The 14,684-nt window shown below is 43.9% G+C and overlaps 1 protein-coding gene and 1 long non-coding RNA gene across 16 annotated transcripts in view; one reads left to right on the top strand and one right to left on the bottom strand.

Annotated features, from left to right (window-relative positions):
* LOC118355741 (uncharacterized) overlaps positions 1-9,435 on the bottom strand; it is a 112,472-nt gene extending 103,037 nt beyond the window's left edge. For 3 of the 4 annotated variants that reach the window (XR_007401752.1, XR_007401751.1, XR_007401750.1), the window contains exon 1: positions 8,710-9,435. This is a non-coding gene — a long non-coding RNA (uncharacterized LOC118355741). Of the gene's footprint in view, positions 1-6,841; positions 7,931-8,709 lie in introns of those variants that run through there. The other variant, XR_004818802.2, reaches the window with a different exon arrangement.
* Positions 9,436-9,955: 520 nt separating this feature from the next.
* Positions 9,956-14,684, top strand: part of MTHFD2L (methylenetetrahydrofolate dehydrogenase (NADP+ dependent) 2 like) — a 134,956-nt gene continuing 130,227 nt past the window's right edge. For 2 of the 12 annotated variants that reach the window (XM_049093060.1, XM_049093059.1), the window contains exon 1: positions 10,558-10,930. In XM_049093060.1, the coding sequence (XP_048949017.1) occupies positions 10,782-10,930 (149 nt within the window). In that variant the 5' untranslated portion in view covers positions 10,558-10,781. Of the gene's footprint in view, positions 10,141-10,425; positions 10,536-10,557; positions 10,931-11,146; positions 11,268-14,684 lie in introns of those variants that run through there. The other 10 variants (XR_007401754.1, XM_049093058.1, XM_049093062.1 and 7 more) reach the window with 9 other exon arrangements.

Here is a 14,684-nt window from a genome sequence, read left to right on the forward strand (position 1 = left end):
GGCTGCAGGCGGCGCTAAACCGCTGCGCCACTGGGGCTGCCCACATTGATTGTTCTTTTAATGTTGAACCAGACTTACATTTCCAGAATAAGCCCCTCTTAAACATGATACATTACATATATTTATACATATTGCTATTAAATTTGCTATTGTTTTAAATATTCTTGTTACTCTGTAGTTGACCTTTCTTGTAATGTTTTGATATCAGGGCAACAGTGGCCTCATATGGTGAGTTGGGAAGTGTTCCTTCTTCTGTTGTCTGAGAGATTTACATAGGGTTATTATTGCTCTCTTAAATGTTTGAGAGAATTGGCCAGTGAAGTCCCCTGGCCGAAGTTCCTTTGTCAGATGGTTATTAATTACTAATTTGTTTTTTAAAATCTATATGGAGCTATTACGTTTTTAAATTTCTTTTTGGGTCAGTTTTAGATGATTTGTGTTTTTAAATAAACTTGTCTATTTTATTTCAATAGTCACATAGACTGCATTAAAGCTGTTTATATTATTTTTAATAATATAAACTGTTTTTTATATTATTACTTTATTAATATTTTAATGTCTTCAGCAGCTGTAGTGATATTTCCTCTTTCACTCATTATCATAACAACTTGTGAGCTTGTGAGGGAGTTAATTTGCCCTACCTACATTCTACTAAATTAGCCTTCCACAGTTTTATGAACACTTAGAGAAGACAGAGACAAAGAAACTTGTTATAGCAAAAGTAGTTGCCAAAAATGACCAATCCAGAAGGGAAATGAAGGAAAAATTCCATTTATAATAGCACCAAAAGTTCATATGAAATTGATAGTAATAAACCTAACCAAGGAGGACTTGTATACTGAAAACTACAAAATGCTGCTGAAAGAAATTAGAGACACAAATTAAACAGAAAGACATCCTGTGTTCATGGATTGGAGGACTTAATATTTCTAAGATACCAATATACCCAAAGCAGTTTACATTACTAGATTTAATGCAATGCCTATCAAAGTCCTAAAGGTGATTTTTGCAGAAATAGAATAGAAAAACCTATCCCCGAATTCGTAGAGTCTCAAGGGACCCTGAATAGTCAAATAATGTTGAAAAGAAAAAAGGGGGGGGATCCCTGGGTGGCTCAGCAGTTTAGCGCCTGCCTTTGGCCCAGGGCACGATCCTGGAGTCCCAGGATCGAGGCCTGCGTCGGGCTCCCGGAATAGAGCCTGCTTCTCCCTCTGCCTGTGTCTCTGCCTCTCTCTATCTCTCTCCCTCTATGTCTATCATAAATAAATAAATCTTAAAAAAGAAAAAAAAAGAACAAAGTTGGAGGTCTCACACTTTCTGATTTCAAAACTTATTACATGGCATATTGCTAATATGGATTTGAGTATATTGTTTTATATCCTACTACTGTGCTAAATTGTTGAGAAACCTGCTGTTCTTATCTACTTCCTCTGTACTTACAGTGTTTTTTCTCCATCTGGCTGCTTAATTATTTTATTTTATTTTGTCACTGGTTTTGAGCAATTTGATTATATGGTTTGGTATAGTTTTCTTCATGTTTCCTCTGCTTTGGGTTCACTGAGCTTCTTATCTGTGGGTTTATACTTTTCACCAAATTTGGAAAATATTTTACCATTACTTCTTTGAAAAGATTTTTCTATTTTTTTGTATATTTTTTTATTGGAGTTCAATTTGGCAACATATAGTATAACACCAGTGCTCATCCTGTCAGTGCCCCCCTCGGTGCCTGTCACCCAGTCATCCCAACCCCCCTCCTACCTCCTCTTCCACTACCCCTTGTTCATTTCCCAGAGTTAGAAGTCTCTCATGTTTTGTCTCCATCTCTGATTTTTCCCACTCATTTGCTCTTCTTTCCCCTTTAATCTCTTTCGCTATTTTTTATATTCCCCAAATGAATGAAATCATATGTTTGTCCTTTTCTGATTGACTTACTTCACTCAGCATAATGCCCTCCAGTTCCATCCACGTGGAAGCAAATGGTGGGTATTTGTTTCTAATGGCTGAGGAATATTCCATTGTATACATAGACCACATCTTCTCTATCCATTCATCTTTCAATGGACACCGAGGCTCCTTCCACAGTTTGGCTATTGTGGACATTGCTGCTAGAAACATCGGGGTGCAGGTGTCCCTGCATTTCACTGCATCTGTATCTTTGGGGTAAATCTCCAGTAGTGAATTGCTGGGTCATAGGGCAGGTCTATTTTTAACTCTTTGAGGAACCTCCACACAGTTTTCCAGAGTGGCTGCACCAGTTCACATTCCCACCAACAGTGCAAGAGGGTTCCCCTTTCTCCAAAACCTCTCCAACATTTGTGGTTTCCTGTCTTGTTAATGTTCACCATTCTCACTGGTGTGAGGTGGGATCTCACTGTAGTTTTGATTTGTATTTCCGTGATGATAAGTGATGCAGAGCATTTTCTCATGTGCTTGTTGGCCATGTCTATGTCTTCCTCTGTGAGATTTCTCTTCATGTCTTTTGCCCATTTCATGATTGGATTGTTTGTTTCTTTGCTGTTGAATGTAATAAGTTTTTTATAGATCTCGGATACTAGCCCTTTATCTGATATGTCATTTGCAAATATCTCCTCCCATTCTGTAGGTTGTCTTTTAGTTTTGTTGACTGTTTCTTTTGCTGTGCAGAAGCTTTTTATCTTAATCAAGTCCCAATAGTTCATTTTTTCTTTGTTTCCCTTTCCTTCATAGATGTGTCTTGCAAGAAGTTGCTGTGGCCAAGTTCAAAAAGGGTGTTGCCTGTGTTCTCCTCTAGGATTTCGATGGATTCTTGTCTCACATTTAGATCTTTCATCCACTTTGAGTTTATCTTTGTGTATGGTGTAAAAGAATGGTCTAGTTTCATTCTTCTGCACATGGCTGTCTAATTTTCCCAGCACATTTATTGAAGAGACTGTCTTTGTTCCAGTGGATAGTCTTTCCTACTTTGTCGAATATTAGTGGACCATAGAGTTGAGTGCCCATTTCTGGGTTCTCTGTTCTGTTCCATTGATCTATGTGTCTGTTTTTGTGCCAGTACCACACTGTCTTGATGATCACAGCTTTGTAGGACAACTTGAAATCTGGCATTGTGATGCCCCCAGCTCTGGCTTTCTTTTTCAATATTCCCCTGGCTATTTAGGGTCTTTTCTGATTTCACACAAATCTTAAGATGATTTGTTCCAACTCTCTAAAGAAAGCCCATGGTATTTTGATAGGGATTGCATTGAATGTGTAAATTGTCCTGGGTAGCATTGACATTTTCACAATATTAATTCTTCCAATCCATGAGCATGGAATATTTTTCCATCTCTTTGTGTCTTCCTCAATTTCTTTCAGAAGTGTTCTGTAGTTTTTAGGGTATAGATCCTTTACCTCTTTGGCTAGGTATATTCCTCGGTATCTTATGCTTCTGGGTGCAATTGTAATGGGACTGAGTCCTTAACTTCTCTTTCTTCAGTATCATTGTTAGTGTATAGAAATGCCATTGATTTGATTTCTGGGCATTGAGTTTGTATCCTGCCACACTGCCAAGTTGCTGTATGAGTTCTACCAATCTTGGGGTGGAGTCTTTGGGTGTTCTATGTATAGTATTATGTCATCTGCAAAGAGGGAGAGTTTGACTTCTTCTTTACCAATTTTAATGCCATTTATTTCTTTTTGTTGCCTGATTGCTGAGGCTAGGACTTCTAGTCCTATGTTGAATAGCAGTGTTGAGAGTGGACATCTCTGTTGTGTTCCTCATCTTAGGGGAAAGGCTCCCAGTGTTTCCCCATTGAGAATGATATTTGCGGGGATCCCTGGGTGGTGCAGCAGTTTGGCGCCTGCCTTTGGCCCAGGGCGCGATCCTGGAGACCCAGGATCGAATCCCACATCGGGCTCCCGGTGCATGGAGCCTGCTTCTCCCTCTGCTTGTGTCTCTGCCTCTCTCTCTCTCTGTGACTATCATAAATAAATTTTTAAAAAAAGAGAGAATGATATTTGCTGTGGGCTTTTTGTGGATGGCTTTTAAGATGCTGAGGAATGTTTCCTCTATGCCTACACTCTGAAGAGTTTTGATCAGGAATGGATGCTGTATTTTGTCAAATGCTTTCTCTGCATCTATTGAGAGGATCATATGGCTCTTGTTTTCTCTCTTGTTAATATGATCTATCACGTTGATTGTTTTATGAGTGTTGAACCAGCCTTGCATCCCAGGGATAAATCCCACTTGGTCATGGTGAATAATCTTCTTAATGTATTGTTGGATCCTATTGGCTAGTATCTTGTTGAGAGTTTTTGCATCTGTGTTCATCAGGGATATTGGTCTATAATTCTCCTTTTCGGTGGAGTCTTTGGTTTTGGAATTAAGGTGATGTTGGCCTCATAAAACGAGTTTGGAAGTATTCTGTCCCTTTCTATCTTTTGGAACAGCTTTAGTAGAATAGGTATTGTTTCTTCTTTAAACGTTTGATAAAATTCCCCTGGGAAGCCATCCGGCCCTGGACTTTTGTCTTGGGAGGTTTTTTGATGACTGCTTCAATTTCCTCCCTGGTTATTGGCCTGTTCAGGTTTTCTATTTCTTCCTGTTCCAGTTTTGGTAGTTTGTGGTTTTCCAGAAATGCGTCCATTTCTTCTAGATTGCCTAATTTATTGGTGTATAGCTGCTCATAATATGTTTTTAAAATCATCTTTATTTCGATGTGGGAATTGACCCCGGGACCCCAGGACCACGCCCCGGCCAAAGGCAGGCACCAAACCCCTGAGTCACCCAGGGATCCCCTCCTCGTGGTCTTTTGTTTTTCTCTTTTTTCCTCAGCTTCCTTCCTTGCCATCAACTTGTCTTCTATGTCACTCACTCTTCCTTCTACCTCATTGACCCTCGTCATTAGGACCTTCAGTTTGGATTGCATCTCATTTAATTGATTTTTTAATTTTGGCCTGATCAGATCTAAATTCTGCAGTCATGAAGTCTCTTGATTCCTTTATGCTTTTTTCCAGAGCCACCAGTAGCTTTATAATCGTGCTTCTGAATTGGCTTTCTGACATTGAATTGTAGTCCAAATTCTGTAACTGTGTCAGAGAGTACTGTTTCGAATTCTTTCTTTTGTGGTGAGTTCTTCTTTCTAGTCATTTTGCTCAGTGCAGAGTGGCTGTATGAGCGGGCTGAGTCAAGAATATCAACCATGACCTAAGTAAATTTCACCCTAGATGATTCTGCCCAGGTCAGAGACCAGAAATTGAAAACAAAGATCAGAATGAAACAAGAAAGGACCACTAAAGTGACAACCATATTTTAAAACAAAGTAGTAAAAAATAAAAGGCCAGGAATCCCAAAGAAGAAGAGGAAAAAAAAAAAAAAAAAGAAAAATGAAAAAAAGGAGAAGAAAATATAAAGGGAGGGGTACTGGGAGATGGTGGTGGTTATGAAGTTTAGTGGAGGGAGAATTATTCTACCTGAGGGGTTCTAGATTGTGATCCTCTTGTTTCTAAGTATATTAAGTTCTCTATGTTAGAAAATGCTTAATCCCAAACTTATATAAACCTGAAACACTTGTAGAAGGCCCCAACATTGACCACCAAAACATAAATGAGATAAAAGAGGGGACTGAATGGGAATGAGGAATCTCACAGAACGAACCAACATGGTATTCCACTTGGTTCTGGGCGCATGCTGGTCATGTTTTAGAAGGTATTAACTTCTGCCATTGGAGAATAAAATGAGGCAGAGAAAACAAAAAAACACAAAACAAACAAACAAACAAAACCCCATATCTTGTATATCTCCCCAAATTAAGTTGAGTATGTTGAAGGGAATCTAGAAGTGGAAAAATTATCTAGGACTTGTAATTGTAGAAATATGAAAGTCAAAAAGGAAGAATCTTAAAAATGAAAACGTACATTTTTTAAAGAAGTTTTCTCTCTACTTCACACTTTACATGGTAATAATTAATTAGGGACTCAAATGTGAAAGTCAAAACTATAAAAGCTCTAGAGTAAATTAGTAAGACTACATCTCTATAATCTGGAAATATGAAAGGATTGCTTGAACATTAAACTCTGACCACAAAAGAATAGATTGGTAAATCTATTTGTTACACATGCAAGTGACAAAAAAGTACTGACATTGAAAATATAAGTAATCCCTATATCAATAAAAAATACACCCTTTGAAAAAGAAAGTTAAAATGGCTAATAAGTAAATAGATGTCTCACACATTAGTGGTCAAGAAAATATAAATTAATACCTCAATGAATATTATTTGTTGCAAACTAAACTGCCTCAAATTTGAAAGACTGAGAATACAAAACTTTGCTAAGGTTGTGACTCAATAATTTATTCACTGCCATTTGGGACTGAAAATTCCCAAGTTAACAATAAGATATTTTTCACTAATTTTTACATTAAATTTTTTTAAATGGTGGTGTATATACATAACAAAATTCACCATCTTATCCATTTTTTTCTAAGATTTTATTTATTCATGACAGGCACAGAGAGAAGACAGACGCTTAACCAATTGAGTCACCCAGGCACCTTCATAAATTAATTTTCAAGAAATTACTGAACACCCACTCTTTGCCCAATGCTATGCTAGGTATAACGGGTGTTAGGGTTTCTTTTAATGATCGGCGGAGAAAATTTTTTTTTTTAATTTTCATTTATTTATGATAGTCACACAGAAAAGAGAGGGAGAGGCAGAGACACAGGCAGAGGGAGAAGCAGGCTCCACGCACCGGGAGCCCGACGTGGGATTTGATCCCGGGTCTCCAGGATCGCGCCCTGGGCCAAAGGCAGGCGCCAAACCGCTGCGCCACCCAGGGATCCCTGATCCGCGGAGAAAATTAAAGACAGTAGAGCAAGGTGGTAAGTTGAGAGTGCTTTAATGAGGAGCGCTCCTGGGCGAGGTTTCGTGACTCGGAGAGGAGGCCCAAGTCAGGGAAACCGCAGGGGGGGCTTATAAGGAGTTTTCAGAGGGAAGATGGGGGTGGGGCATTCCGATTAAGGGTTACAGGTCTTTGTAAACTAAGTTGGATAGGGCGGCCAGGTGGCGTAGGCGGGGAAGATGGGGTGGGGTGGGGCGGCAAGGCGCGTAATTGCGAGGTTGCTGGCCTCGGGTCGGCCATTCTGAGGTCCCCAATCTCACCAGCCCAACAACGGGGATGTAAAAGAAGTGGACTATGTGGTACCTGACTTCATGAAGGGCATGTCTTCCTCCATCCCACATAGAGCAGAGAATACTGCCTACTTTGCTAGACTGATAACTACTCCTGAGCTGGAATCCCTTCTGTAGGATGATCACTCCTGGCTGCTAATCAGACTACACAACTGCCGGGGACAAATCTATAGCAAGATGAAATTAGGATAACTGGTTCCTTGCAATGAGGGAGATTGCACTGCAGAATCCAGAAGTGTCTCATCAATTAGAGAGAGCTATAAAGTTATTATCAGATTTGGGAAGGGCAAAGGTTAGGTGGAATCTAAATAAAGCAATATTTTGGTAGGCTCAAAGCAGAAAAGAGCTGTGTGTAAAGAGATCAATATTAGGTTGGACTGTAAAGTGGACCCAGGGGCCTATTCCTTGGAATTGATAAAGTTAAGATAGATGCTGAATATGTTCAGAAAGCCTTTATTAGAGGCTTTTTAGGTAAAATGGAGATAAAGGCTGCTTCTTTGAAATTCACTTAGATCATGCAAAATAGGAAGAACAGGATGTTTCATTCTTATTGATACGACTTTAAACAGTAAGTTTTCTGACACATGATTTTAGAGAACAAGGATTCTAAGTAAGAAAGCGGTGGTCAGGGATCCCTGGGTGGCGCAGTGGTTTGGCGCCTGCCTTTGGCCCAGGGCGCGATCCTGGAGACCCGGGATCGAATCCCACGTCGGGCTCCCGGTGCGTGGAGCCTGCTTCTCCCTCTGCCTGTGTCTCTGCCTCTCCCTCTCTCTCTGTGACTATCATCAATAAATAAAAATAAAAAAAAAAAAGAAATATTGTTTCCTTTACCTTTGCAGCTGGTTTTATCTGTCTCTTATCTGTGTCTGTTATTTGTCAAAAAACAAAACAAAACAAACAAAAAAAAACAAGACAATGGGTCCTAAATGAAGTTGCTTAGGTTAAGCCTCACTTCACCAAACTGAGAATTAGTGTAGGGGCCAATGGCAGATCGCCCCAAGATAAGCCGCTTTGGCATGAACATCATTTTGAGTTAAAAACAATCCAAACCCAGCAGATCCAGAAAAAACTTTTTACTTCCCCCTCAACTGCAGGCCTTACTAGGAAGTGAGCTATTCATAGAGCTGCCTCTTTACCTAAGAAACTTATTTGCATAATAGGTCACCTTTGTTTTCCAAACCTCTCTCCTTCACCTTCCCAGTAGTGGTCTCCCTCCCTTTGTATCCTCAGACCCCCAGCCCTCTCCTAAGCTCATATAAGCATCCTGCTTCCTGCCTTTGGAATTTCCATGTCTGTGCAGATTCCCCCATATGCACACTATTACTCTTGGATTTGATTCCCTGTACGTGGTGTTAAATTTGGTTTTCTCCTGTTAACCTGCCTCATGTCCATTTGATTCTCGTCTAGCTAGAAGGACCTTCCTAATTCTTCCTCCCCGTGAGTTTCATTTGTCCCAGACAGAATCTTGCACCAGCCGATCACGCACTAGTTAGGTGTCTGCGTGACAAGATCCCCGCCACCCCCTAAAGGTAAGTAACTTGGCAATCGACAGACTCACTTTCTCACTTCGTGGCTAGTCTGACTTTCTCGTTCCCACTCCCTGATGCCCCGAAGTCCTTCATTTTGCACAGCTCCCGTGAACGCCATTCTGGCCGCCGGGCTGGATGCTGCCTCATCCAAATCGGTGTTTTTTTTTTGTTCAAAGAAACTCTTGAATATCCGAAAATACGCTTCGGTCTATCTTTTCACATACCCCAGCATGGGAAATGGCCAGTCTGATTCTCACTTCTTCAGAGGGGGTGGATGCTTTGCTCCCTCCTTAGCTGTCCATTCGCCACACGATGCAGGTTCCTCGGCTGCGCCGACCTGGTCATCGGCTCTGGAAAATGACGGACATCGATCAGCCTTTCCTTCCAAAAGTGGAGGCAGGGTAGGGCCACAGAAACCCTAAAGCTCGCGCCTTCTAGGGTTGGTCCGCCTCCGCCCTCCGCACGCTCCCTCCGGCTTCCCTCCGGCTCCCAGGTGTCCCAAGAGGGATGGATGCCCGGGGACGCCCTCCGGGCTTTGAGTCCGTTCCCCAGAGCCCTGGAGGCGGCAGGACAGGGCTCCGGCTGCAGAAACAGGAGGCATGCTGCTTGGACTGGTTTACCTACACACTTGACCCGCGTCCTGGCTCCAGGAAGGTCCGCGGTGTATGGGGCTGAGAGTCGCAGCGCCAGCCGCGGGCCCCAGGGCCGCGCCCCCGGCAGCCATACTGCGCTCGGCCTGCGGCTTACGTCCTGGCCCCGCCCCCGACGTCCCCTCGGCCCCGCCCCCCGGCCCCGCCCCCTGCGTCCCCTCGGCCCCGCCCCGGCGTCCCCCTCGGCCCCGCCCCCTGCGTCCCACTTGGCCCCGTTACCCCGGCGTCCGCCCCCCACCGGCTCCGCCCCGCCCCCCCGTCGTCCCCCTCGGCCCCGCCCCCCGGCGTCCCCCGGCCCCGCCCCCGGCGTCCCCCCGGCCCCGCCCCCGGCGTCCCCTCGGCCCCGCCCCCTGCGTCCCCTCGGCCCCGTCCCCCGGCGTCCCGCCCGGCCCCGCCCCCCGGCGTCCCCTCGGCCCCGCCCCCGGCGTCCCCCCGGCCCCGCCCCCGGCGTCCCCCCGGCCCCGCCCCCGGCGTCCCCCCGGCCCCGCCCCGGCGTCCCCTCGGCCCCGTCTCCCCCGGCGTCCCCTCGGCCCCGCCCCCCGGCGTCCCCCGGCCCCGCCCCCAGCATCCCTCCCCTCGGCCCCGCCCCCAGGCCCGAGCTTGGCGCGCGAAGCTGCAGGGACCGGCGGGGGTGGAGCCTCCGTCCGGAAGCCGGCGAGTCGCTGTCATGGCGGTGCCGGGCCGCGGCGTCTCCCTGGTCGGCGGCCGCCTGAGCCGCGCGCGGGCGCTGGCGGGGGGCCCCGCGCTGCCCCTGGGGGCGTCGGCGGCCGCGGGGCGCGTGTCCCGGGGCCTTCGGAGCAGCGGCGTGAGGTAGGCGCCCGGGACGCTCCCGTGCTGGTGCCGGTGCCCGGCGAGCGGGACCGCGGGCGGGGGGAGGGGCGGGGGCCGCTGGCGAGCTCCCCGGTGGGGCCCGAGGCCGGGGCTGCGGGCGGGGGGCTGCGGGCGGGGGGCTGCGGGCGGGTCGCGTGGGCCTCGTTCGGGCGCAGCGTGCACGTGGCCGGCTCCGGGCTGCGGCGCAGGGCGCTCGGGGCAGGCGGCCGTCGGGCAGGTGCGGGGGCTCGGGCGACCCGCGCGCCTCGAGGAGCTGCTGCGCTCGGGCGGTGGATGCGTCGCGGGCGGAGCGGGCCGCGTGGTCCGCCCGGGAGCACAGCGCCGGCGTTTCCGGACTCGGCCGTTGGCCATGCGAGGTCTTCTCCGGCCCCGAGGTCGGCCTTGGTCTCCCGGGGCCTTGTGCGCGGCAGCCCCCGAACCTCTGGGCCGAGAGTGAAGCGACCCGCCCCGGCCCCGCATCCTCGCATCTCCGGGCCGCGGGGGCCGGCGCCCTGCGCGCTGCGAACAACGAGCCGTGGTTTCGACCCTGCGGCTCCGGACTCTTCACTTTTCCGCCCTCTTGTTGGGGTTACAGACCCAAATCTAAAGAATCTTTATTTTTATGTTTATTTTATTTATTTATGAGAGTCACAGAGAGAGAGAGAGAGAGAGAGGCAGAGACCCAGGCAGAGGGAGCCCGACCTGGGCCTCGATCCCGGGACCCCAGGGTCACGCCCTGGGCCAAAGGCCGGCGCCAAACCATTGAGCCACCCAGGGATCCCCGATACAGGTCATAATCACAAAAATAAATTATTATTTAGCTTTTATTTTCTCAAGGCAGCACTAATCAAGTCAGGACAGGGCGGTGTGTTTGACCTCTTGTCACTGAACACCGTATACGAAGGTGACGTTAGCATCAGGTCGAGGGACACCTGTGGACTGCTGGGTCTCGTGGGGAGGAATTCGGACAGTGTTGATGCTTATTGGTGTCTCTTTTCTCTTCTAGGACCAGCAGAGAGAAGAGATTCCATCTTCCAGAGGTCGCCACTGTCTGCCTCCCCACTTGCCCCCATCCTCAGTCATCTTTTTGAATGTGTAGTTACACGCCAGTTGTCTGGTTCTTCATAGTGAGTGTAGTTTAATCTGACGACACTCTTACTGACTTGAAATTTGAGCCTTAGTGTTATTTTTACTGAAAATTATCTTGAGTTTGGTAAACTCTCCCCGGTATGGACTGTGTTAAATTAACAGGTTTATTACCAGTTTCTGAGCTATATATATAGAGAGCCTTAAATGCAAAACGAAAAGCATTTTTGATTATTTTTCATATATTTTTTTTGATGATTTTATTCATTCACCCATGAGAGACACACACAGAGAGAGAGAGAGAGAGAGAGGCAGAGACACAGGCAAAGGGAGAAGCAGGTTCCATGCAGGGAGCCCGAGGTGGGACTCGATCCCGGGTCTCCAGGATCAGGCCCTGGGCCGAAGGTAGCACTAAACTGGTGAGCCACCCAGGCTGCCCTATTTTTCATATTTTTGATTAGATACCTACGATAATGGAACATATAAGTACTTCTTCAATGAAGTATTTTTTTTTTATTAGAATTTCAAAAAGTAATCTTTTTTTTTTTTTTTAGATTTTATTTATTTATTCATGAGACAGAGAGAGAGAGGCAGAGACACAGGCAGAGGGAGAAGCAGGCTCCATGCAGGGAGCCCAACCTGGGACTGGATCCCAGGTCTCCAGGATCAGGCCCTGGGCTGAAGGCAGTGCTAAACCACTGAGCCACCTGGGCTGCCCTCAAAAAGTAATGTTTGACGGGATTTGAAAATTATAAAATCTTGAAGTATTTAAGTTTTCTCTCATTTTTTAGATTTACAGTGAGATTTTTTTCTTATTTCATGAGAAATTAGTCTTATTAATTTGAAGAAAATATATTTAATGTCAGAGATTATTTAAGCCCTTATATTTGTTGCGGCTTATTATTTCTTGAAATATCTAAAGCGCCAAAAGGTTAAAAATTTAAAAGAAAAAGTAGTGATTAAATTTGTATTGTTTTGCCTTTCTGTGTGAATTTACAAATCAAAATTTCTTTGGATTATAAATATCACATGAATCTTTGGCCCAGTGCTTTCAACGTATGGAGGTAGGCAGCAGCATTTCCCATTTGGAGGGGAGGTTCTGCACCTTGTACGTTAATGCCAAGGTCAAAGCAGATTTGCAGGTATCCTGCAAGAAGAGCTCAAATGCAGCTTTTGATCATCCCACCTGAACTCATTTTCAATAATTAAATGGATCTCTTAAGCTTTGGTTCCACGTTTATCCTGTTGCAAAGTGATTCCTAAAATAATTTATTTGGCAGATTTTCTTTTGTTCCCTGCTCCTGCTGTGATGCCTTTTAATATTTAAAATTTTAATTCCAGTCTATAGCTCTTAATAGAAGCCTCACCTTACTTTATGTCTCATTGCCAATGGCGTTACAATTTTGCAGCTAGATCAGCATTTAAAAAAAAAAAAAAAACGGGTTGCCTGGGTGGCTCAGTCCAGTACGCAGCTGCATCAGGCTCTCTGGTCAGATTCTCCCTCTGCCCCTTATTCCTGAGCTCTCTCTCCCTCTCTCTCTCTCTCTCTCTCTCTCTCTCTCTCTCTCATAAATCAAATCTTAACAACAACAAACACCACTACAGTTTTGGAGCTAGTAAAAGATACTGGTTTATGTTATTTAAATATTCATGTCTTATAGAGGGAGTAGTTGAATTTTATAATTGAGAAAAGCCCAAATTTGGCAAGTAAGGCTGTTCATTTTTATTCATACTCTCCCTGTTAGTATTTATGCAACATTTCTGTCTCTACGAAAGAAGTACTTGATTTAAAAATCCTTTTATCATGTGAAGCTTGAGGGACTCAGACTCCACTTAGGACCCTGACTAAAGCTGGTTTTCCATAGACTGATTTCAACCAAGATACGAGTTCCAATGACTAGCAAAAGCAGTTTCTCAAAATCATATTTTGTTGGGAAATGTGATAGTGTGGCTTTCCTATCTTAATGCTTTATCAATCTAATGAGATAGCTGTCTGGCTACAATGTTGATTTTATAAGCAGTTCTTAATGTCATTTTAAATGTGGGACCTAAATGTTTTACCTTTTAGTATCTATATCTGAGTTTTATGTCCTCGTCCCAGCTGTTTACAGATAATGTGTTCAATGTAATGTCTCTAAAATCAAGTTTCCTGATTAAAATAGATCAATAGATGAAAAAAGACTGGCATTAATCTCAGATCTTGTTACTCAGTCATGGTGTTAGGAATATTTAGCAGTTTCTTTAATGATCTGACCTTGTTTTTCAAATGTTATCTTTTCATGTTAATACCTTGATTGGATGATTAAAAACAGCAGGAGAAAACCAAGCACCACATAATTTTCCATGATCACATACTTTCTGGAATTCTCTGGAGCCCGATGACAGGTTTTAAAATAGTTTGGCTTGGAGATGATTAAGTTGTAGAGGGAGGTTTAAAGAGCTTGGAACTTGGGAGGAATTTGAACTGTCCGTGGGATAAATTAAAGATTAGTAGTAAATGAGATTCGCTATTAAGTGCCATTTGGACCAGAAAAAAAAAAAAAAACAACCCTAAAAGAAAACTTTGTGGTCATAATGGAACATAATCTAAGCCTAAATTAATGTCAAAGAACTCATGATTGGGGATTAGCCAAGAATGCTTATCCAAGCTGTTCCACTTAACATTACATCATGTCCATTTTCTGTGTTGCTGTTGTCTTTACTAACATTTTATTGGCTGCATTCTATTACATTAAGTCAGTTGGTCATAACATAACCATCTTGGCATTGTTCAGTGTCTAGTTCTTAGAACATACGAAATAATTTACTCTCAGATTCAGGTCATGTTCTTGTCAACATTGTACCAATGAGATTCGTTCACTTAATGATCTGAAAGTGATCAATGATGTGTGTAGATTTCTGTGATTACAATAAAGAGTGTGCCTAGAACCAAAAGACTAAAGATTCATAATTTTAAAGTTAGGACATTTATAGTTTAAAATAGATGTCTTTCTCTTTCCCTATGATCCTCTGTTTTGTTTCTTAAATTTCACATGAGTGAGATGGTATAAAGTGATGAAATCAGGGAGGGAGACCAAACATAAAGAGACTTTTTAACCATAGAAAACAACCTGAGGATTGCTGAGGGGAGGAGGTAGAGGGATGGGGTAACTGGGTGAAGGACATTAAGGAGGATGTGATGTAATGAGCAATGGGTATAACGTATAGCTGATGAATCACCTCTACCTCTGAAACCAATAATACATTAATATGTTATTACATTATATATTTTTGAATATAAATTTAAAAATGAAAAATTTTAAATATAATTTTTAATTTTATATATTTTTAAAATTTTAACCCCCTTTGGTTATGAATAGCTGGAATGAATATCATCTTGCCTTTAATCCAGTTGTGTTGAAAAATAAAATTTTTTTTTTTAATTTTTTTAAAAAAATTTTTTTTTAAATTTATTTATG

The sequence above is a fragment of the Canis lupus genome, chromosome 13 (genome assembly GCF_003254725.2).
Source record: "Canis lupus dingo isolate Sandy chromosome 13, ASM325472v2, whole genome shotgun sequence".
NCBI lineage: Eukaryota > Metazoa > Chordata > Mammalia > Carnivora > Canidae > Canis > Canis lupus.